This window comes from Herpailurus yagouaroundi, unplaced genomic scaffold (assembly GCF_014898765.1).
Source record: "Herpailurus yagouaroundi ecotype Mexico unplaced genomic scaffold, PumYag 28, whole genome shotgun sequence".
Classification (NCBI taxonomy): Eukaryota; Metazoa; Chordata; class Mammalia; order Carnivora; family Felidae; genus Herpailurus; species Herpailurus yagouaroundi.
The window spans coordinates 12,445,145-12,469,763 of NW_024412376.1; the positions used below are offsets into that span (position 1 = coordinate 12,445,145).

The following is a 24,619-nucleotide window of genomic DNA, read 5'->3' on the forward strand; positions in this document are numbered from 1 at the left end:
TGCTTAACCAACTGAGCCACCCAGGTGCCCCTCTATTATTTTTAATTAGCTTGAGGGTAAAAATAAGAAATTAAGGGGCGCCTGCGTGGCTCAGTTGGTTAAGCATCTGACTTCGGCTCAGGTCATGATCTCACGGTCCGTGAGTTCGAGCCCCGTGTCGGGCTCTGTGCTGACAGCTCAGAGCCTGGAGCCTGCTTCCGATTCTGAGTCTCCCTCTCTCTCTCTGATCCTCCCCCATTCATGCTCTGTCTCTCTGTCTCAAAAATAAATAAACATTTTAAAAAAATTTTAAAAAATAAGAAATTAAGTGGCTTGCATAAAAAAAAGTTTATTTGAGAGTGGGGGAGGGGCAGAGACAGAAGGGAGGGAGGGAGGGAGGGAGGGAGGGAGGAGGGGCAGAGAGAGAGAGAGAGAGAGAGAGAGAGAGAGAATCCCAAGGAGGCTCCACACTGTCAGAGTGAAACCTGATGTGGGGCTCAAATCCATAAATCGTGAGATCATGACCTGAGCCGAAACCAAGAGTCAGACACTTAACCGACTAAGCCACCCAGGCACCCGTAATTGTTACTGAGACAAGGTGACGAGCACACAGGGACTCACTGTAGTATCCTCTCTACTTTTATGTATTTCAAATGTTTCCATAAAGCTGTCCTACATGAAGGAGATAACTGGGACTCTGATTCAATGTCCAAATTCAGTTCAACAAACACTCAGGTCTGGGTGTGCAGGTTGCTGCAACAAGCGCTGTGAGGAACACAAAGGTCACAAAGTCACAGGCTTTGCTCTCAACAGACTGGCAAGGACATGTATGCAAATAACTGAAACATCAAGGAAAATGATAGATATTAGAATCAAAGTTTCAAACGCAGAGAAAATTCAGAGTAGAAGGAATGATAAACGAAACAGGTCTAGAATACCCTCATGAGGGCGATTTTACTTTGAGACAGGCCTTGAAGACTGAGTGGCTTTCCTGGGGCAGGAGGACACTTTCTTTTTTTTTTTTTTTTTTTTTTTTTTATTTTTTTTTTCAACGTTTATTTTTGGGACAGAGAGAGACAGAGCATGAACGGGGGAGGGGCAGAGAGAGAGGGAGACACAGAATCGGAAACAGGCTCCAGGCTCTGAGCCATCAGCCCAGAGCCTGACGCGGGGCTCGAACTCCCGGACCGCGAGATCGTGACCTGGCTGAAGTCGGACGCTTAACCGACTGCGCCACCCAGGCGCCCCGAGGACACTTTCAACATGAAGAATGACATGGCAAAGGAGCTGCTCTCTGAGTCTGATCTGTTCCCTCTACTGCCACCTCTGCCCCAAGAAAAGCTACTCAATCTTCCAGGAGGTCTTGGGGAAGACAGAATGATCTAGAGTGACCCACATCGGGCAGAGGAAAGCAGGTTAGGGTGGTGTTCAGGAGGCCTTGTGAGCTCACGGTTGATTTTCACCCACAGGAATGAGCTATTAAAGGTACTGAATGAGCAGTGATAAGAGCTACATGTAGACAAGATTAATCCTGAACCAGGGGAGATACGAAGCTTGAAGAGACCAATCAAGAAGTTGCTTCAGTGGTTTGGTGGAGAGTCAATAAGTCAATAACTTGGATGGTAAGAGAAAAAGGAAATGGAAATTTGGAGATATGAGGGAGACTACTGAACACTTGGAAACAACCGTCGGTGGAGGCTGGGGAAACAAGTCAAAGGATGATGCCCAGAAAGGATGGATAACAGGGAGGAGGGTAAACAGTGGTATTAGCAGAATCGGTGTCTGTTTGTGTACGCGTGTACACACCTGTGCATGTGCCTATGTGTGGGGGGCAGGGGGCACCCAGCTTTCTGTATTTGGTGAGGGCCTGTGATGAATACAAGAACTTCATTAAGGATACCAAAAATACCTACAAAGTGTACTGAAATCTTAAGTGTGCCATTTGTCCTTCACACATAAGAGCTCAAATTTCCAAATGTGTATTGTTTGCATTTTAATGCTCTTTTACATATCCCTTGTGCAGGCAGTTGCCTCCTATTTCAGGAGCTCAAAACATTTCAGATCATAAGTTCATTAATCCTTACGACACATCTGGCAACTATTAATAAAAATGACTGCAAAGTATTTTGCAGCTATAAATATTAAGGAGAAGTCCCATGAGGCAAGTGAATAGAAGTGTAATTATCTACATCTCACACTACAGAAACCAAGGCTCAGAGACATTCACCTAATGGTTAAATGCATGCAGGGTACCCCATGAGTCAGTGACAGAGATGGAAAAGGACTGACTTCTCAAGTAGCAGCTGAACTTGCAATCGTGCTGTCTGCTGAGCATCACTGAAACTTAACAGATGAGTAGGTTACAAGCAAGAGAACCGCTTAGAAGTATTTCACGGAAAAGATGAGGGTCACTTGCCGTATCATAGCCCATCATTTTTTAACTCTGGTTTTCACATGCCACGTAAATGAAGAAAATAGGGAAGATCAACTCAGAATTTCAACTAGGCATAAGACTTACTGGGAGACCCCCTTGCCTAAAAGAATATAAAGGTTTAACATCTTGGCAACACGTACAGACCCTCACCTCTCCGTGAGGCTGCACCCTCTCCTCACTTGTTAGGCTAACTCCACTCTGCACTGACTACACTGCTCTGTCAGAGCCTTCCCTGCACTCCTCTTTCTCCCTAGGCAAAGATTTTCTTCCTGGTGTGCAGCCAGTCACGTTTGTCTCAGCTAGAGCACACCTTCACCATGTCAGCCAGCCTCAGACATACACAGACTACAGCATCTACAACATCATCCTATTTGGCTTTCTGAAGGGTAGGGATTATGGCTCAATCATCTCTGTATTCCCATACAGAGGAGAATAACTCCATGTTTGTTGAATGAATACATACATAAATGAACAAATTACCTAAGTGACATGAAGAAGGCCAAACTGTACAGTTACAGACAATCTGGAAAAGATTAGACATGCTGAAATTTGGGCACAAGGGTAGGTAGAGGGGAGAAAAAATATTTAAAAAAAATTTTTTTAATGTTTGTTTATTTTTGAGAGAGAGAGAGAGCATGAGTGGAGAGGGGCAGAGAGAGAGGGAGACACAGAATCCGAAGCAGGCTCCGGGCTCTGAGCTGTCAGCACAGAGCCCAATGCAGGGCTCAAACTCACAAATTGTGAGATCATGACCTAAGCTGAAGTCAGATGCTTAACCAACTGAGCCACCCAGGTGCCCCAGAAGAAATATTTTAAAGCAAAAAATACACAATTTGTTCCAAAACACTGAATTTTCTGATGCAATTTTTTTCTTGTTTGAAAATGAACCTTCCCTAATAATCACCCCTTCACCCTGAACTCGATAAATTCTTAAATGTCATTTTCCAATGGATCCTACGCAAATATGATCTTCCATGTCTTTTAAGATTTTATTTTTATTTATTGTTTTGAGAAGAGGAGAGGGACAGAGAGAGAATCTCAAGCAGGTCCTCACCCAGCATGAGGATTTATCTCATGAACCATGAGGTCATGGCCTGAGCTGAAATCAAGATTTGGATGCTTAACCGACTGAGCCACCCAGGTGCCTCAAGATTTTACTTCTTAAAGTAATCTCTACACCCACCATGTGGCTCACACTCACAACCCCAAGATCAAGAGTCACATGCTCTGGTGACTGAGCCAGCCAGGACCACCCCCCCGCCCCCCGCTCCTTTTTAAAACTCTAACCAATCATTTAAATCCAAGCATAAGAATACATAACAAGAGATGTAGGATTTACCTTTGCTACAAATAATCAATAGACAACCTTTGATTTTCATGCTTCTAAAGTGAGAAAAATATAATAAACGAGACCAACCAAGCAGGGCGAGTGCATATAAATAAAATATTTCCTAATCTTTGAATATGTTCTGATAAGCGTAATAAACAATGGATAAAAACAGTCATGTACAATTACCTAAAGATCAAGACTCAGCAATAAATAACCTAATCAATATAAACATACTTTTTAAAGGTTATGTTAATCAGAGGCAGAGTGGTTAGGGTGGAAGAAGGGGAACTGGAAAGTCACAGGAGGAAGGCTGGTAGGAAGCACCCTGCCCTAGTCCAGAGACTGACACTTCAGCTGCCTGCAGGAACTGGTTCACATAGCCAGCTCCCCACTCACAGAGCTGGCTCATGATTTACACGCTGCCTCTCCAGGGTGATCAGGGTAAGAGTGTGTTAGCTATGATGACTCTAGCACTTTTGTCCATCTGGCAATTAGATTTCTTATTTTAAATGAGTGACTCAGCATTCTACCTGACCCATCAGTCATTTGTTTGTGTGTAAGCCTGATCATCTCTGGTGTTGCACATCCAGAAGGTGGTAATCCAGTCCACATGCATTCTCTGAGCAATGCCACACAGAGTGGAAGACAGGTGGCCACCAGCTGGTCCCCTGCCAGACACACTTTTATTCCACCTGCCTCATGCCCCTTTCAATCAGTGACATCAAATATCAATGTGGCAGGCATGGGAAGGTGACTTCATTTTTCTGCCCAAAATTACAATGCCTCATGAGGTTTTTAGATACACTCAAATAGATTCTTTCAGTTTTATCCTCTTCTAATCTACCCTCCAAATTGCAGTCAGAAGAACGTTCTGAAATACAAATTTGACCATGTCACTCTCCTGCCAGAAAGCAGTTAATGATTCTCCACTGCCCACAGATAAGTTTTTTAGAAAGGAATGGGCAAGAAAATACAAATAGGTCCTACTCAGTGTATTTCCATGGTTTGACCAGTCCCTAATTCAAATATTTTACTTATTTTGCTTTTTTAATGCTTAGTTTTGAGAGAGAGAGAGACAGACAGAGCATGTCCAGGGCAGGGGCTGAGAGATGGTGACACAGAATCTGAAGCAGGCTCCAGGCTCTGAACTGTCAGCACAAAGCCCAATGCAGGGCTCAAACTCGTGAGCCATGAGATCATAACCTGAGCTGAAGTCAGACGCTTAACTGACTGAGTCACCCAGGTGCTCCCCACTCCTTCAAATACTTTAGATTCATTCATTCTATAAATATAATCGCTTGTAATATTTTAGTCAGATCCAGTGAAATCTCTTAAGGTCACAATTGTGCATGCAATTTTGTTCCTTGAATATAAATCTCAGTATACCACTCACTAGGCTCTGTAACCTTAGATGAGGTGTTTAACCTACCAAAGTCTCACTTTCCTCAATATCTCAGTATCTAATATCACCCTCTAACCCTGTGCTCTCCAACATGGTGGCCACCAGCCCATGTAGCTACTGAGCACTTGAAATGAAGCTAATGTGACTGAGGAAGTGAATTTTTAATTTTACTTAAAAATTTAAAAATTAAAGTGCCTTTGAGTACGTTTAGAACAGATTGGGCACGGGGATCTATTTTGTCTACTTCATGAACTCTAAATGCAGATCAAGTATTTCCGACAAAAATTTAGTATCCACATTGAGATGTGCTAGAAATGTAAAATACACACTTGATTTCAAGAACTTTACAGAAAAAAAGAAGGAAATATCTCAGTAAATTTTTTATACTGATTACAGGTTAAAGTGACAGTATTATGACTATACTAGGTTAAGTAAATTATATTACTAGAATTAATTTGACCTGTTTCTTTTTACTTTTTTAAATGTGCCTGCCAGAAAATTTAAAATGTCACGTGGGGCTCACATTCTTCTATTGGACAGCGCTGATATAACTTAGCACTGCTATTGAGCTAATGCATATAAAATCTCTGGCACGCAGTAAATACTCAGCACATTTGGGAAAAACCATGGTTTTCCTAATCACTGGAATTTTGTGGTGTCTTAAAAGATACTTGTAGTTTAGGTTGCTACAAGCCCAGTTTTAAATAATCAACAATTATATCTGATGTAAAATATAAATCCAAAGATTCTACTTCGGTTATCAGTCCCAAAGCCATTCAGGATACAATATTTTTTTTTAACATGAAATTTATTGTCAAACTGGTTTCCAGACAACACCCAGTGCTCATCCCAAAAGGTGCCCTCCTCAATACCCATCACCCACCCTCCCCTCCCTCCCACCCCCCATCAACCCTCAGTTTGTTCTCAGTTTTTAAGAGTCTCTTATGCTTTGGCTCTCTCCCTCCCTAACCTCTTTTTTTTTTTCTTCTTCTTCCCCTCCCCCATGGACTTTAATTCCATTTTCTTTCAAATAAAGAACCTTAGATATCATCAATTTACTCATTCACAAACACATGTCAGGTGTCTGCTATATTCCAATGACTGTGCCAGAAGCTGGGGATATAGGGGGAGCAAAACCACACACAGAGTCCCTTGCTCCTCAGAAACAAGCACTCGGGGACTAACTTATACTCCCATTTAACTTTAATTATATAAAACAACTAAAAGGCCCATTTCTTCCATCAACAAGTAAACTATTTTATCAGAGGGTAAAAGTGAGTGAGACCATCAAAACAGACTTTTTATTTTACTATATTATTTATATATGTGTTAGTTCAGCTTATTTGAGGTACTATGTATAGGAAATTTTAAATGCTAGTATTTCTGGAGTTGTGATAAAAGATAGTTTCTTATTTTTACTTTTTAAACTTCCACATGATAGCTATTAATGCTTACTTAAATATTCATGTGAAAAAAACTTACATTTTTTTTAAAGGATGTAATATTCACTTCATTAAAAATAACGGTTGTTGGTTTTTCAAGTGTCTATGAAGGACAAAAGGTGTTGACTTAAAAGAGAATATCTGTTAATCTTAAAATTTTAAAAACTGGGTCTACATCTAGACTATCACCTGTTTGGTATAACCTGTAAGCTAAGAATGATTTTTACACTTTCAAATTATTGAAATAAAAGAATACTTTGTAACATGAAAAAATTATATGAAATTCAAATTTGGGGGTTATAAATAAAATTTTCTCAGAACACATCCAGACTCATTTATTAGAAGTATTATCTATGGCTAGTTTTGACAGGCCTACAAAACCTAAAATACTTTCTGGCCCTTAAAAAAAGTTTCCCAATCCCTGATCTAGAGAATCATACAAAAGTATACAATGACAATTTCTGAAAAATGACTGGCAGACTGAGGTCTCTTCAATCAACTTCAGTAATGACTCAGAAACTCATATTTTCACTATTTTTCAAATCAGCTATTATACTTGACTGTGAAGACTACACTGTCAACTCAGTATCTTTCAATACAGTGTCCATACATTTCTGGGGCAAAGATAGGCAGCAAAACATTATGAAAATTTTGGAAAACTGACAGTACTAAAAGTGACTAAGAATTCATCTTTAAAGCAACTGAATGGAAATCATTTGCCTTAAATTAAAAAAAAAAAAAATTGGGGAGGGCGCTGGGTGGCTCAGTCAGTTAAGCACCCAACTTCAGCTCAGGTCATGATCTCACAGTTCATGAGTTCAAACCCCACATCAGACTCCGCACTGTCAATGTGGAGCCTGCTTGGGATTCTCTCTCCCCCTCTCTCTATGCCCCGCCCCAACTCGTACTCTGTCTCAAGATAAATAAATAAACTTAAAAAAAAAAGTCTGGGGGCGCCTGGGTGGCGCAGTCGGTTAAGCGTCCGACTTCAGCCAGGTCACGATCTCGCGGTCCGGGAGTTCGAGCCCCGTGTCGGGCTCTGGGCTGATGGCTCAGAGCCTGGAGCCTGTTTCCGATTCTGTGTCTCCCTCTCTCTCTGCCCCTCCCCCGTTCATGCTCTGTCTCTCTCTGTCCCAAAAATAAATAAACGTTGAAAAAAAAAAAAAATAAAAAAAAAAAAAAAAAAGTCTGTACTCCAAAGGCAAACTTGCCTTTATGAACTCAAGAACAACTGAATGCACGATAACATATTCAAATATATTTATTACATGTGGCATGTGGCACTTACTAAATTACAGGCGGGAAATGCAAATATACATTTTTTTTTAAGTTTATTTATTTATTTTGAAAGAGAAAGAGAGCGTGCATGCAAACAGGGAAGTAGCAGAAAGAAAGGGAAAGACAGAGAATCCCAAACAGGCTCCATGCAGAGCTGGGCTCTGGACACGATCTCATGAACCATGAGATCATGACCTGAGCCAAAATCAAGAGTCAGATGCTTAACCTACTGAACCACCCAGGCACCCCTACGTTATTTTTTAAAGAATCTGAACAATTAACGAACACTGAAGGCTGGAAAACAAGATATAAAGCCTTTTTCTTATTTTAGTTAGTTATGGTGATGACACATGGGGCAGCATTGATAAGGTTTGTTTCATCAAGGAGTCCATGTATGAGTAACCCTAAAAACAGCATCTGTGTGCACAAGGGAAGAACTAGTAGTTGGTTTGTTTTTTCCCATTTTATTTATTTATCTTTTCAGCTTTGCTTATTTATTTTGAGAGAAAGAGAAAGAGAAAGAGCACAAGCCGGGGAGGGGCGGAGAGAAGAGAGAGAATACCAAGCAGGCTCCGCACTGTCAGCACAGAGCCCAACTGGGAGCTCAAACTCACAAACCTGACCTGAGCCGAGATCAAGAGTCAGACACTTAACTGACTGCACCACCCAGGTGCCCCTTTCCCCCCCGCCCCATTTTATGTGCAGAAGGACTGCTGACACAAAGGATGGAATAACTAACTACACAAGCATCTTTTCAATTAGTACTGGAGATGTGCAGTGCTGCTCTCTCACCTCAAGGCTTTGTCCATCCTCCATGCTGGAAACAGTGTTGAAAGAGAGAAAAATATCCCTGTGGTTGACAAGATAGCCCCAAGCAAAGTGCAGGACACAGAAAAGGGACAGACTGTAAAACATAGGTAGGCTGAAAATGGGACTGTGCTTTTGATGGTGGAAATTAAACCTGAATATTAACTCTTTAATTCTCCAGATGAACCAGAGGCATCATTTAGAGTCCCAAAGTTTGAAGCACATAAATAGCTTCATCTGAACACAAACTTCTTGATACATGAAAAAAGCTATTATGCCAAATTAATTCAATCTAACTAATTAGAGAGCAGGAAGTTCTTTCAATTATTTTATGTGCTGTCTGAGACACACACTTGAATATGAGTACAGATTTCATTAATTGCAGTTCATTATTTTCCAGATTAGTTACTAAACTTGCATCAGAAGGTCAAAGACAGCAATTTTGTCAGCTGCCACCTCTTTCAGTGCAATATCTTTGCATTTCTGGAACTCAGAAATTGATTACAAACAAAAACAAATCTCCATAAAAATGAGAAACATAAGTCTTTATGAACATGTTCAAACCAAAACATTTTGTACAATGTAAGAATCTTTGTTTTTAAATCTTCAGAGTAAACTATTAACTTCTACTGTACAAGAAAAGATCCATGAATCTTTTCAAATACTGAAATATAATGCCAAAAAATAATAGCATCTTGATGTGAAAACCTGCTGACTCCAAAGAACAAGTTAATAAACATTAATCTTTTCGTTAGTTTCACCATAGTTGCATGTTTGTATCTTTCCATGAGGGAGAGTACTGAACACTCTTGTTTGAAAATGTCAAGGACACTCTGATTAAAAGTACTTTTCTGAGAATAATCCTGCCTTCATTACACAACTTCTGTCTCTCTTCCACCTAACAGTGAGATTATAGGAATGACTGGTAGAAACAAGACCTATCCCATTCCTCAGTTATTACCTGGACTATTTTTATATTTTCAAAATCTTATTTTTTAAAAAAACAGAAGTGACAGCAATTCCATGGTGCTTTTTTGAAGAGAGCACCCTGCTATCTCTAAATCATTCTACTTATTCACAGCTGTTACCAGTCTCTCTGTTAATTTCACCTCTGTCATTCTGCGCCTTCCACCCCCTGCTGTAGCAGAGCCATCCTACACAGCTCTCACCGCCTCGGTGCTGCCGTCCCTTGACTGCTTATACAGTCAGCTCTCTTAGTCATTGTTTGGTCAAGCTATAAATAACTCCTTTAATCCTTCCTCATAAATCATTTCTGACGTTATCCCCTGAAATAATTCCAATTGGTCAATGGATTTCCCATAGTGACACATCCAGGACCAACTGCAGTAATCTAAGCGTGGTCTAATAATGCCAAGGGTGGTGTTCAGGTGAGTCCATGTGAGTTTCTTCATTATTGTGACTATTTCAGAGAAGAACTTTAAGTCTTCAAACTAAACTGGGACAGAAATATAAAAAAGGAAGAAGTTTTAGTATCTTTCATCATAGTTCAGTGGGAAACAGCTTTAAAAATGATAAAAAGAGAAAGTTGGGGGGAATAGAAATAAAATAATATCCTATCATATGTGGTCTATTTGGTTACCACATATTGTTGATACTCAAACCATTGGGATTTGGGGGGTTTTTTGTGCTGTTGCACATTATATAGCTTCAGCAAGGTTACTATCTATTATCTCTATATCTTATGCAGTATTAATAATTTATCCTTTCCCATACTGGAGAATTGATCCAGATTCCTTTTAGGATATGCACTGATTTCTATTTTTCTGGGTTCTATCTTTGATGTTATTCTATAACACACTAAGTTTTTTAGTCTTAGGTATTGATTATTTAATGACTATTTATACAGGCTACTGAAATGAGTGTACTAACAAAGCACTAGCAGCAAATAAAACACAGAATCAAAAGGAGAGCAAGGTTCATGGCATTTGTGTATTTCTTTGCACTACTGGTAAATGATACCACTAGATAATTCACTCAGAGCTATGGCAAAGCCAGGCAGTGAACAGAGTACTTTAGGAATGTTTGCCAGCATGAATGTGTTTTAGGCTTGTTACAAGACTGGTGATAACAGAGAAAGACCACGGACATGGTGTCCCTTTATTTCCATAATGTATCTAACAAAGCCTCCCATGATCTCTTTGGTAGAGAGAGGAAGAAATGTGGACTGGAGATGGTAGTTGCTGAACATGTAAAGCTGAAATATGCTGAACTGTCACCCTGTGATTTGAGGAGTGATCTTTAGTTGCCTATGAGAGGGCTCTCTCTTAGGCCCTCTAACGTTCAATTATTTTACTTATGAGTCAAATGAAGACAGACTATGCCCTTAAAAAGTTTGCAGAGATAGCTGGATCAAATGCATTTTCTAAATAATTACTTAAGAAATACCTTGATTGGTACCTGGGTGGCTCAGTGGGTTGAGCGTCCAACTTCGGCCCAGGTCATGATCTTGCAGTTCGTGAGTTCGAGCTCCATGTCCGGCTCTGTGCTGACAGCTCAGAGCCTAGAGCCTGCTTCGGATTCTGTGTCTCCTTCTCTCTCTGCCCCTTACCCCCACTCACGTTCTCTCTCTCTCAAAAATAAACATTAAAAAATTAAAAAAAAAAAAAAAAAGTACCTTGATATTCTAGGAGCATTAAAACAAAACTAAGATGAAAAATTTTAGAAACGAATCTAAAGTTCCTTAAGTATTTTTATACATCAGCTAGACAACACAGTAATAAAAAAGAACTGCACTGACAAGAGTGTAAACAAACAAACAAAAAAGGGAATGTTAACTGACCAGAGGCACAACAAGCTAATACTGACTTTAAAAAAAAAAAAAAAAAAAAAAAAGTACAGTCATATGTTGCTTTGGTAGAAGTACATTATTTAGAAGAGGAAGATGATGATTCCACTATTTTCAAGTGTGGGCTTGAAAACACTTCCAGGCTCCCCACTTGAAGAAAGACTCTGACAAGGCAACCGAAGAATGATGGAGCATTTATTATGAGATATAGTGGACTATCCTATAGCTATTAATTAAGTCTAGAGAGAACCTTCTCCTCCCCTCCCTTTAACTCCTAGGTAACACCAGAGGAAACTCTGAGGCAAAAACTGGTTGGAAGGAAGCGGATTTTTTTTCCTGGAGGACTAAGAGTTCCCATGAGGAGAGGCAGGACAGATCATCAACAACAGTAAGACCCTCAACTTTAGGTATCAAAGCTCATTTCCAAGTGAATGGGATGCCATTATAGTAAAGACTACTATTTAAAAAAAATTGAGGAGCACTAAAGAAGTCTAACCAATACAGCATTCTTCTTACTGCTGTTACTTTGAAATTCCATTTGCATTACAGTGCTCCATTTCCAAGGATGAACCGCCATTCAGGTGGCAACAATTTAAAACATATTTAAACAAAAGAAAACTCCATATTGGCAATGCCATTTAAAATTATGCTTTACTTCTCTGAGAGCTTTATCCCAGACAGTCAATAAAAATGATGTGAGCACAAGCATCTTTGATCAACTAAGTCCTGATGATACGCTTAAGTTTTCCCCTCCTTTAGGAATAGTTCTTCAGTGGAACTTGTATCAATCTAGGCAAGAAAGTTCATAATTATGTCTTGATATTGCAAATCCCCACTCAGATGTGATTCCCTCACCTCTAAGCTGCAAACATACTACTTTATACCACTGTATGACACTTGACACATACAAACTATCTAATATAATAATCTGCATATGTCAATGGTCAACCAATTCTAGAGAAGAGCTAATAAACATATAAACATAACAATAACATCCAATGAAGATTAAATATGGTAATAGTATACTAATGTGGTGGAAGCTATCGTTTTAGTTTAGCTGGTCAAGGCCTCTCTAAATGCAAGTGTACTTCCTTAGACTGGCCTATCTTGACCACTCTAAATAGTAGACCACTCTATTAGAGACCTAGTAGCCATGCAAAAACTTTGGGAAAAAGTATTCCAAGTATAAGGAAAGGCAAATGCAAAAAATTCTTGAGACCAAAATGAACTTCATGTGTTCATGAGATTAGGAAGCAAGGGAGGGAGGGAAGGTAGGAGGGAGGGAGGGAAGGGAGGGAGGGAGGGAGGGAGGGAGGAAGGAAGGAAGTTAGGAAGGAAGGAAGGAAGGGGAAAAGGCCAACATGACTTAGTATGGTGAACAAAGAAGAAATAAAGGGCATAAAGATTAGAAGTCAGGGGAACAGATCATATAGGATGCTGTAAGGCACAGTAAGGAATTTAGATTTTATTCAGTTTTAGTGAGAAGCAATGGAAGACTTCAAGCCATGAATTTAAGTAAGATTTTGGAAGGTCACTTTGGCTACTTCATGAATAATAGACTTTATGAGGCAAAAAGTGTCAGACAGACCTGTATGTATAGGCTGCTGGAATAATCTAGGCAAGAGATGATGGTGGCATGAATGACTGATGAAGATGGAGATGGTCAGAAGTCACTGGATTGGAAGCAGTACCTATAAAATTTTACTGATGCACTCTGAGATATGAGCAACTAGGTGGACATTTGTGCTACATACTGAGATGGATTTGTAGTTTTAAGTAGTTTGTGTGTTGGCAGTAAATAGACTTGTGAGCTGAAACCAACGGTAATGTTTTGGACTTATAAAATGTGAATGCCTAATTGATTTATGAGTGAAAAAGTTTAATGGGTAGTTGGCTCCATGAAGCCCAAGATGAGGGGCAAAGTTTGGGCTGGCGATAGAAATTTGAGCGTTGAAAATGCATAAACAGAGCCATGGAAGTAAATAGGGTGACCCATGGAAAGAAGGCCCAGAATGGAGCTCTGGGGCACCTGAATATTTGCAGCTTGATGGAATAGATGGTCCCAGAAAAGTCAACTGAGAAAGACTGAGCAGTCAGAGGAAGGGATGCCAGGAAATGTCACAGCACTGAAGCCTAGAGATGCAAGTGTTTCAGGTATGATGTCAAGTCAGATGAGGACTGGAATGGTGCAGGCAAGATGCAGCTCCCTGGTGACCTTCAGGAAAGGTCCTGCAGTGGGGTCGAGCTTTCACAAACCGAACCCCAACTGGACTGTTTAACTCCACCACTAGGCATCTTCATTCAGGCAAGTTTTGTATTTATATTATCATTTATTTATGAAATGTGAAATATCTGGGCTACTCTCTCCAATGCCATTGCTCATATATGCTCAAAAAAAGTAAACCAAATGGACAAATACTGCGTAAGGTATCTTTGAAATATCTCAAGATTACCTTCTTAAACTGGACATTACAAAATGCAGTTATTTGCCAATCACTACATTTCTTTCTAACACATTATTGTTCCTCTCATATCCAGAAGAATCAATCATTTACTGGCAAAACAGTAAAAATAATTTATTGTAGCAGGTGATTTGACTTGCAACATCAAAAACTCAAAGTAGCACTGAATAACTATAACTACAGAGTATGATTCAATAACTTCTAATGCCGTGTCAATTTCCTTTAACTTCTATAACTGTCTTCACCAAATAGCAATTGGAAAATGGTGGTTATCAAACTTTATATTTTGATAAAATCACCTGGGTGCTTATAAATACAGATTATAAAGGCACTCCCAGATGGGGTATGGATTATGAGGTCAGGCTGTTATTGCTTTTTTTAAAGTTACATTCTTAAAAATCTACCATGGAAATTCTGACACAGAGAGTCCATGCATCATACATTACAAACCAATGATGTAGTAACAGAATAATATATACAAATCCTTGGAAAAATCATTTTTGCCTAAACCCCAACCAAGGATTAGACTTGCTATTTCTTTTAGCTCTCATGGTCATAGATTCCTTCAATAACTGTCAAGCACTCCTTCTTATGTGCTTAAATTTAGTTTAAGCATCCAAAATCATGATTTTTTTTCCATCCAATATGTGTAAATGTCTGCTTAAGTAATGTTTATATAATGCTAAGTTGAAAAAATTATGTCTATATTGCAGCCTTACAAAACTAATACCACCCCCCTTGAATATGCATTCATAAACTCAGAAAATTCTTTTAAATAGTTAAAGGTCTCAAACAAGGACTCACCTGCATTTCTGCAACTTGAACGTTTTAAGTGAATGTGGATAAGCTGATGTCAAAAGACCTATTTCAACAACTGAACTTGCACTGTATGTGTTTTTGAAGGAGTATAAATAAATCCTCATTTATCATTTTCTGCTGAATTCACACCTACATAAGGCTGGAAATTACATTTCCAACAGGCTTCCCATTCACCATCGCATAAGAGCAGACTCCTGATTATGTTGAAAACCCTCTAAGATTTTCTTTAAAACTTATTTGAAGGCTGGGTGGAGAGTTTTAAGAAAAAGGGGAAATAAGACAAGTGATCACTTGTAACATTTTAAATGAAGGAACAGATAGACCACAGCAGAGGAAAAAGAGGTGGAGAGGGAAGGACAGTGATGACATAAAATTGTTTGAAATAAGAAATGAAATCAAGAATTAAAAATAGAATTACATTTTCTATTTGGCAATACACAAACAACACTAAGTGCACTTCATAAATTTTACTATTGTTGCTCTAAGTAATATTACCATAAATCACATTAGCAGTGTACTCGGCACTTTTTAAAAGCAGAAAGGATTGAGACTGTCAGTAAGTTTCAACAGCTCTGTTACCTCTGAAAAGAGTGAAGGAGAAATTATCACAAGCTTTTACTAGGCCTAAAAAGGCTGGTTCTAAGGCCCCACCACCACTGTTATCCCTCCCCTTCAGCATCAATGCGACGACACAGAGCATCATTCCACCAGGAATTAATTAGGAAATGTTCACCATTGCTTTCCTGATGCTTTTACCTGATGTACAAGGGGAGACGGCTGCTTGCCCCTTTTCTCATCACGGACAGGGAAGAGAGACTTCAAGAGCTTTGGCATCTGCGGCACAAAGGATTTTACTGGATTCAAGTAGGAGGCTGCTAGGCTACTAAATCCTGTCAACAGTATTGAAAGGAAAAGAGATAAAATGTAAACAACTACATAGACGTTTTCTTTCTTGCAAGTTTGCCAAATTTCATTTGTAGCAAATATAACAATATAAATTATTCAAAAGTATCCTTTAAAAATATTAGAAAAACATAGTATTATTATGGCTCTCCTCAAACAAAATGTTATTTCCTTTTCCAATTAAATAACAGCAATTAGGGTAGTCCAAAAACGTTCTAATATCCAGTGTTCCTGTTAGTATCCGAAGGGTAATCCAACCCCAGTCCTGTCACAAATTGGTTCAAGTACTACCTTCTGCCCTAGAATAAGATGGGGGTTTTCATTTTTACATCACACAGCTGGTGACACACATGTATAGCTCTCTATCTAGACTTTAAACTCTTTGAAGTCAGGGACTGACTATGTCTTCTCCAGCTTTAGCTTTTCATACCTACTTACTGAATGAAGATGATGAAATGGAGCTTTTATTTATTTTTTTTTAATTTTTTTTCAACGTTTATTTTATTTTTGGGACAGAGAGAGACAGAGCATGAACAGGGGAGGGGCAGAGAGAGAGAGGGAGACACAGAATCAGAAACAGGCTCCAGGCTCTGAGCCATCAGCCCAGAGCCCGACGCGGGGCTCGAACTCACAGACCGCGAGATCGTGACCTGGCTGAAGTCGGACGCTTAACCGACTGCGCCACCCAGGCGCCCCGAAATGGAGCTTTTAGGAAGAAGGTGGTGTTTGAGTTGTTTTTACAGGAGAGGGATCAATGCCCTGACCAACCACGTTCTTACTTGCTCTAAATTACCAAAGGCTGGGATCAGACATGCAGACAATATCTATGATATAAAAAGATTTCTCTCCCCTTAGTGAATAAAACTGAAGTTTTAGGAAAATGTAACCTAAGTCACAAACTGTAAAACACTGTATCCACATAATACTTTAAAAACAACAAGCAAGTCAACCTGAGGAACTGTGTGTGATGCTCCCCAATGGAAGCACACAGCCACCAGCATACTTTTACTCTACACTGGCCCCTGAAATGACTTTAAGTTCATTGGCAATACAGTTGCGACATGGACCCATACAGTACCAAGGTTTGTAAATTTTACATACAGTAGTATAATAACTCTAAGTAGACTGTGAAAGGTAAGGATATTTTATAATCATGAGAGCAATCACTAAAACAATAAAGCAAAGAGATAGCTATAAATTCCAAGAGATGTGTTAAAGCGGATTTCAAAAAAATCAAATAATTTACAAGAAGGCAAAATTAGGAAAGAGTAGAACAAAACAAAGGAAACAAATAGAAAATAAGTTTGAGATGAATAAAGAGCCAGAAGGACATAATCATCTAAATGCTGAGACCAAACAACAGGGACAATCTAGACTTCTCCCTACAGTTAAATTAACATTCTACACTGAGGAAGACCCTTAATTAAATGAAGATCTGGCCAAAAATCTTTCAAAGGCTGCATATATCACAAAGTGAGACAATCAGACACAAGGTGTCTCTTGAGGTAAGTACACAAAACTACCCTTCCATTTATCCTACCTTCCACCCCTCCCTCAAAATGGCCTGAATCTGTTCAAGCCTGTAGAGCTAACTACCAATTCACAGGAAATACGGTTGATAGAGAACCCTGTTTAAACAACCTCAGGGGGATGGTAACATAGTCTACTGTGCAAAAGACGTGGTCTCTTCAGCAAATACAATGGATGGGGGAAAAAGACAAAGAACATATAGATTAAACTTTAACTCAAGACACATATCAACTCATCACAATAAATGAACCTTACTTAGATTTTCATTCAAAATAACTAAAAGGTATTTTTGAGCCAATTGGAGAAATCTAAATACTGACTAGATATTTGATGATATCAAGGACTTATTTTTAATTTTTCTTAGGAGAGAAATGTTATCAGCTCTAGAGAAATGTTACTGCTCTAGAGACACATGTACAGATATTCACAGATCAAATGATATCTGGGATTTGCTTCAAATTACCCAGGAGAGGGCTGGGAGATGTAGCAGGAGTAGGGGTACATCAGACTAGTGATGAACTGATCATTCTGAAGTTGGGAGGGCTACCTGAGAGCATATGGTGTTATTCTTTCTACTCCTGTATGTTTTATATTATCCATAGTAAAAGGATTCTTCAAAGTGAAGACAAAATAAAAACTTAAAAAAATTTTTTTAATGTTTATTTTTGAGAGAGAGACAGAGCATGAGCAGGGGAGGAGCAGAGTGAGAGGAAGACACAGAATCCGAAGCAGGCTCCAGGATCTGAGCTGTCAGCACGGAGTCCAACGCGGGGCTCGAATCCACGAGCTGTGAGATCATGACCTGTGCTGAAGCCGGACGCTTAACCGACGGAGCCACCCAGGAGCCCCAAAATAAAAATTTCTAAAGGGTTTGTCACTAACTGATGACTGCTAAATGCACTGATGATAGATGTAATTCACAAAAAAGAAACTAAACTCAGAAAGACAGAGTGGGATGCAAGAAGCAATGATGACCAAAGCAAAGCGGAGAATAATGTAAATCAAGTAAGCATGGATTACAATCTTTAAAACAATAACAACAAATTTACAGAACTTTAAAACAAGGTATTTCACTCCTAGGTATTAACTCAACAGAAGTGTTCACAAAAACACTTATACAAGAACAAACTTTATTCACAGTAACCAAAAACTGGAAATAAGCCACATGTCCATAAATAGAAGAACTAATTAAAAATTGTGACAAATTCAACTGTGATAGTGAATGTTTCTCAACAACAAAAAATAAATTACTGAAGGATGCAACCGTGTGGATAACATGAACAGAAATGTTGAATAAAAGAAGCATAACACAAAAAGAGCATATACTGCATGATTCCATTTGTATGAAATTGTAGAACAGGCAAAACTAATCTGAAGGAATAGAAATCAGAACACTGGCTGATTGTGGAAAGTAGCTGGAGTCCTGTACATCTTGTAAACTTGACTGGTGGGTAGGTTACACAGGTAAATGCATTTGTCAAAACTCATTAAATATAACCCATAGTCAAGAAAAAAGCAGTCAATGTAAATAAGACCATGAGATGGCCCAGATGCTGGATTTCGCAGTTAAGTATGTTGAAGTAGTTTTAGACACAGGCCCAAGGAAGTAAAGAAGAATCTGATCTTAACAAATGTATAGGTATAAAATATCCACAGAGAAATTAAAACTTTAAATAAAGAAACAAGTGAAATTCTAGAACTGAAAAGAATAATAACTGAAATAAAATATTCTCTGGATGTACTTAACAGAAGGTTGGAAATGGAAGGAGAAATTATGCCACCAGAAGATATAAGAATAAGACAAAAGGATGAAAAATAAAAATTAAAAAAAATTGAGCTCCTGTGACCTGTAGGGTAATATCAAACAATCTAATACGTGTAATTTGAATCTCAGAAAGAGTAGAGAAAAATTGTTAGGGGTAAAATGTAATAATAGCTGAACATTTACCAAATTTGTTGAAAACCACAACTTACAGATCCAAGAATATCAATGAAACACAAGTAAGATAAGTACTAAGAAAACCATACCTAAGTATACCTTAGTCCAAGTGCTAAAAACAAAAATTGAGAGAACTATGAAAGCAAACAAGAGAGTAAACACAGACATATTACATGTAGGAAAAAGAGACAGAAATGATGGCTGATTCTCAGCAGAAAAGGAATCTAAAAGACAATGTAAGATGTTTGAAGTGTTGAAAGAAGCTATCTACCCAGAATTCTCTAGCTAGTGAAAAAATTCTTCAAATAAAGTGAAGTGAAGATAATCTCAAAAAGGGGAGAAGCATTCTTTTCTCTCCAAGAGAACTTCACAATAAGAAATACTATAGGATATTCTTTGGACTACAGAGAAATGATATTGGATAAATATAAGACTTCACGAAGGATAGTGCCAGAAATAATAAATATGAAGAAAAATATAAAAGATTTTCTGTAGTCTTTTAATCTGGCTGTTTTAAAGCAGAAAGAGTAACATCGTAAAATGGGTTCATAATGTCTATAAAAGATATAACAACAATAATACAAAATAAGAGGGGTCCAGGAACAGGCAAATGGAATTATACACTTACAAGGTTCTTATATTTGTGCAGTGGGAAGTGATGTATTATTAATTCTAAGTAGACTATGATAAGTTAAGAATCTATACTAGAATCCTTGAGCAAAGACTTTAATAAATACAGAAATACCAAACAGCCAGAAATGGAAATAAAATTAAATACTAAAAAATATTTTTCCAATTATCCCAAAAGAAGGCAGAAAAGAAGTTACAGCGGAAAAATAAAATAAAATACAAAAGGCCAAAGAGAAACCAACAGCAATGTAGCAGACATAATAATAATAATATTAGATGTAGAAGAATTAAATATGCCAAGAAAAAGGCAAAACTTGTCAAGCTAGATTAGAAAATAAGTTAGAGCTAACTATATGCTGACAAGATAGCAAATATTTGTTCATTTAAAGAGCGAACATAGCTAAAATTTTAAAGACTGAGAAAAGGAGACACCATTCAAACAATAAGCAAAAGAAAGTTGATGAGGCTACGTTAATATCAAGTGAGACAGATTTCAAAGTAAGAGAATTCCAAAGATATAAAGGGACATTTAATAATGATAGAAATATCACTTCATTGGGAAAAAATAATGTATATACCTAACAACAAAGTTCCTACAAGAATGATGTAAAAACAGATAAAATAAATGAAAAAGTAGGTAATTTTTCATAATCATATTTGGAGATTTAATGCCCTCTCTCAGTGATGGATAGGACAAATAGAAAAAAAATCAGTAGAAGGACAGACTATTTGAAGAACCGATCTGACTGAATAAGCTTATCAACCACACTGACCTGATATATACAGAATGCTACGCTCCCAAACAGAACAGACCTTCTTTCCAAGCATACATGGAATGTTTACCAAGGTAGAACATAGTCTCAAAAACATTCCAAAAGACTGAAATATTAAAGAGTCTCTCTGATCATAAGGAAATCAAATAAGCAATCCATTAATAAAAAGATTCTCACCAGACATATGAAAATGAATTAACATGCTACCCAATAACTTACGAGTCAAAGAATAAATCAGAGCGAAATTAGAAAATATTTTGAATAGAATGAAAATGAAAGCACCATATTCCAAAATTTGTGAAATGCAGAAAGAAATAGAAATCCATGAAACAATCAAAAATAAAACCAAAATCAATGAAACAAAGTAAACAATGAAGAAAGTAAGACCAACTTTCATTCTGAGAGAAGACTGAGAAAAATAAGACATGCCTCAAATGTACTCAAGAAAAACAGAAAGAAAACAAAAATTATCAGAAATAAAAAGTAGGGGTGCCTAGATGGCTCAGTTGGTTAAACATCTGGCTCTTGATTTCAGCTCAGGTCATGATCTCACAGCTTGTGAGATTGAGCCCCACATCCTGCTCTGTGCTGACAACGTGGAACCTGCCTGGGATTCTGTCACTCTCTCTCTCTCTCTCTCAAAATAAATAAATAAACATTAAAAAAAATTTTTAAATAAATAAATAAAAAGAAGGAATATCACAATAGATCCTATAAACATTAAAAGGGCAATAAAGGAACACCATAACATTTACTGAAATAAGAGTAATAATTTAGATGAAACAGAAAATTACCTGAAAAACATAACTTATGAAAATTGACTCACAAAGAAATACAAAAAGTTAAATAGCACTTTATTAAAGAAAACGAAGTCATAATTTAAAAGTTTCCCAAAGAGAAAATTCCAGGCCCAGATAGTGTCACTGGTGAATCCTGTCAAACATTTAAGGAAGAAGTAATACCAAGCTTGTATAAAATCTTTCAGAAAAAAAGATGGTAAGGAAATATTTCCCAAGTCATTTTATGAGGCCAACATTCATATCAAAACCTAACTAAGGCATTATTATGAGAAAAGAGAAGTATTCATCATAGAACATAAACACAAAAATCCTTTACAGAAAGTTAGCAAGTAGAATAAAGAAGATATAAATGATAACACATCAAGTGGTATTTACCACAGTAATGCAGGATAAATTCAACATTAAAAAATCAATGTAACAACATGTTATAAACCAAAAAAGGGAAAAAAACAGATGAGCATTCACTAGTAGGATAGTAGTTACAGGGTAGGAAATTCTGCTTTAAAATTTGTCTGTTTGTTCATGTATGTTGTATGTATGTATGTATTTTGAGAGAGACAGAGAATGGGAGCAGAGGAGGGGCAGAGAGAGAGAAGGTGAGAGAGAATCCCAAGCAGGCTCCATGCTGTCAGCACAGAGCCTGATGCAGGGCTGGATCTCACGTACTGTGAGATCATGACCTGAACCAAAACCAAGAGTTGGACGCTTAACCAACTGAGCCACCCAGGTGCCCCAGGAAATCCTGTTTTAAACTACTTCTGAAAGATGCTCAAATTCCATGACAGTGGTTGACAAATGAAAATGTAACCTACCTGGGTCGGGAGAATGGTTATTATGGGGACGGGCTGGGAGAGATGGGGCAACAGGAGCTATCCCTCTGGAAACTGCAGTTTGGGATACATCCTGTTGACTTTCCCACCGGCCCTGTTAAAAACAAAAACAGCAATTTTTATTCAAATCAAATAGTTGACAGAAAAACCTGAAGATATTTAAGAAAAACCTGTTATCATTTCTAAAGCTTTATTCCCTTTAAAGACATGACCGATTTGATTGTTTATGTACCTTTCCTCTTGTACTTTCATCTTTATAGTGCAAATTTCCCAAATACTAACAATACCTCAAATTTGGATCTCCTCTCCAGTTCACAATTCAGTCTCCTCAGCTCTGTCCTAACCTTCTGTCTGTAAATCATGCTGCTTCCCAGGAAATACAGATACAAGAAGACATTCCTTTGAAAACCTCCCTTACGTTCTGCCTCAGACAGGCTGTTTCTTTCTGCTCATCTGCCTCAAGATCCTTTCACTTCAGATTCTCAGCTGAGACTGAGGAAAAACTCTAATGGTGTAGGCTGTGTCTTCTCCCTTCTCCAGGGGGTATCTTCCCATCCATTCACACACCGTTCATGAAAGTAAAAATTCTAGAACAGTATATTACCAAGGCTCTTATTTTCAACACGCATTAAAGTTCCAGTTGAGCACAAATCAAGTAATCACCAGTTCCCAATAATGGAAGTCTCTGGATTAACAAATTTTATTGTACCCTAACTTATTTTGTAAATCCCCATTAAAAGGATTTCATTGCAGGGGCGCCTGGGTGGCTCAGTCGGTTGAGCGTCCGACTTCGCTCAGGTCACGATCTCACGGTCCGTGAGTTTGAGCCCCGCATCAGGCTCTGTGCCGACAGCTCAGAGCCTGGAGCCTGCTTCGGATTCTGTGTCTCCCTCTCTCTCTGGCCCTCCCCCCATTCATGCTCTGTCTCACTCTGTCTCAAAAATAAATAAATGTTTAAAAAAAAAAAATTAAAAAAAAAAAAAGATTTCATTGCATAATACAAGAACACCACCAGTTGGGTGATGGATTAATGGTGATATCATCAAAGCACTTTTAACTTCAGTCCCATCTCGTAAAGAAATAAACCCCAACCAAATGCTAGAAGTACAACACCCAGTAATGGGGATGAGATGCAAATCTTATAAAAGCTTTAAGTTCCCTTTTGATCCTTTGATAATCACTCTGACTTCTTTTGTATCCAAGTTAAATAAGAGTATTTTACATTAGTTTAAGCTGGTATCCCACAGATGAGTGATGCTAACGACTTTTGAGTTCTCCTTAGTAATCGCCTGCAGAGTGAGTTCTTCACTGCTCCCAAAGATGGATGGAGGTGGAAAGACCTCTAAGGTTTCAGATACGTATTGGAAACCTATCCACTTTTAGCAGCAACCTAAGTACTGATCATAAAATCAATAAGCCCTAAGTGATCTGGATCCTGTTTACCTCTGAGAATGCCACTTTTCCCTAGGAACTCTCTCAGCCCTTGATAGTTTTAAAAAAATGGTATGATGTTTTAGCATTAGGAAGCCAGGAAACAAAACAGACATGAAAAGATGATTAGGGAAACCATGAACTCTGAAATACTTCACTGTAGGAGCATTTGTGTTACTATGAATCACACACTCATTTACATACTTTAATGTTTCGTTAATGTCTTTTGCATTTAAATTTAATTGTCTGTCTGGGAAGCTGCAGCTTTGTGTATTCTGGGACATCACAATCAGGTAGCTGAACACTAAGGTCAATATTCTTTGGAGCTTCTCAGAGGAAGAAAAGCCTCATTCTTTGTTTACAGTGTTAAGCTCATGCAAGGTTGTTTTGAAGACAACTTACTTAATTTGAGAATAAATGTATTTTTGTGTTTCAGATTTCTCTTTCTTGTTTGGCAGCTGACATAGTGGCACTCTGTCCCTTAGGAAAACTAAGTAGCTGATTTGGAGTCAGCACCTCAGCCATTTGGTGTATAATGGTCCAATGACAAATAATGTTGGTGTCCTCTCTTCCCCCAAGGCACACTCGGCGCTCTGCTAGCTTCCCGGGTAATATTTCCCAGCTGGCACCCCCACACATAATGTTACTAACAAATCGGAATGGAAGCAATAACTTTTACTGCATCATATATTCAAATATCTCAAGTGAGAACATTTGAAAGGACGCACACAGTACATACCTACTGCCTTAGCCATACCACTAGCCCTGTCGGATAATGAAAAATGGAAATACATTTCGCTTCATCCATCTACCTTAACCTTGAGGAATTCCACATGCTAACTATTCCCAGGTCTCACCAATCAAAGGCAGGGACACAGAGATCTGGGGTAGAACAGACGCTGCTTCAGAGGGAACAACAAATTTGGATGATAAACTGGGTACAACACTCCTCCCTCCTCTTTCTGACACCCACAGATCTCTGGGGAAACATTCTACTGAAATCATTCACTTATTCTTTTCCTCC

General features: G+C 38.3%; 1 protein-coding gene across 2 annotated transcripts in view; it reads right to left on the bottom strand.

Annotated features, from left to right (window-relative positions):
* The window catches only part of KIF13B (kinesin family member 13B), a 209,443-nt gene that overhangs the window by 16,445 nt on the left and 168,379 nt on the right, over positions 1-24,619 (bottom strand). For both annotated transcript variants that reach the window (XM_040467565.1, XM_040467638.1), the window contains 2 exons: positions 22,147-22,258; positions 15,516-15,649 (listed from right to left, as the gene is read on the bottom strand). In XM_040467565.1, the coding sequence (XP_040323499.1) occupies positions 15,516-15,649; positions 22,147-22,258 (246 nt within the window). The remainder of the gene's footprint in view (positions 1-15,515; positions 15,650-22,146; positions 22,259-24,619) is intronic.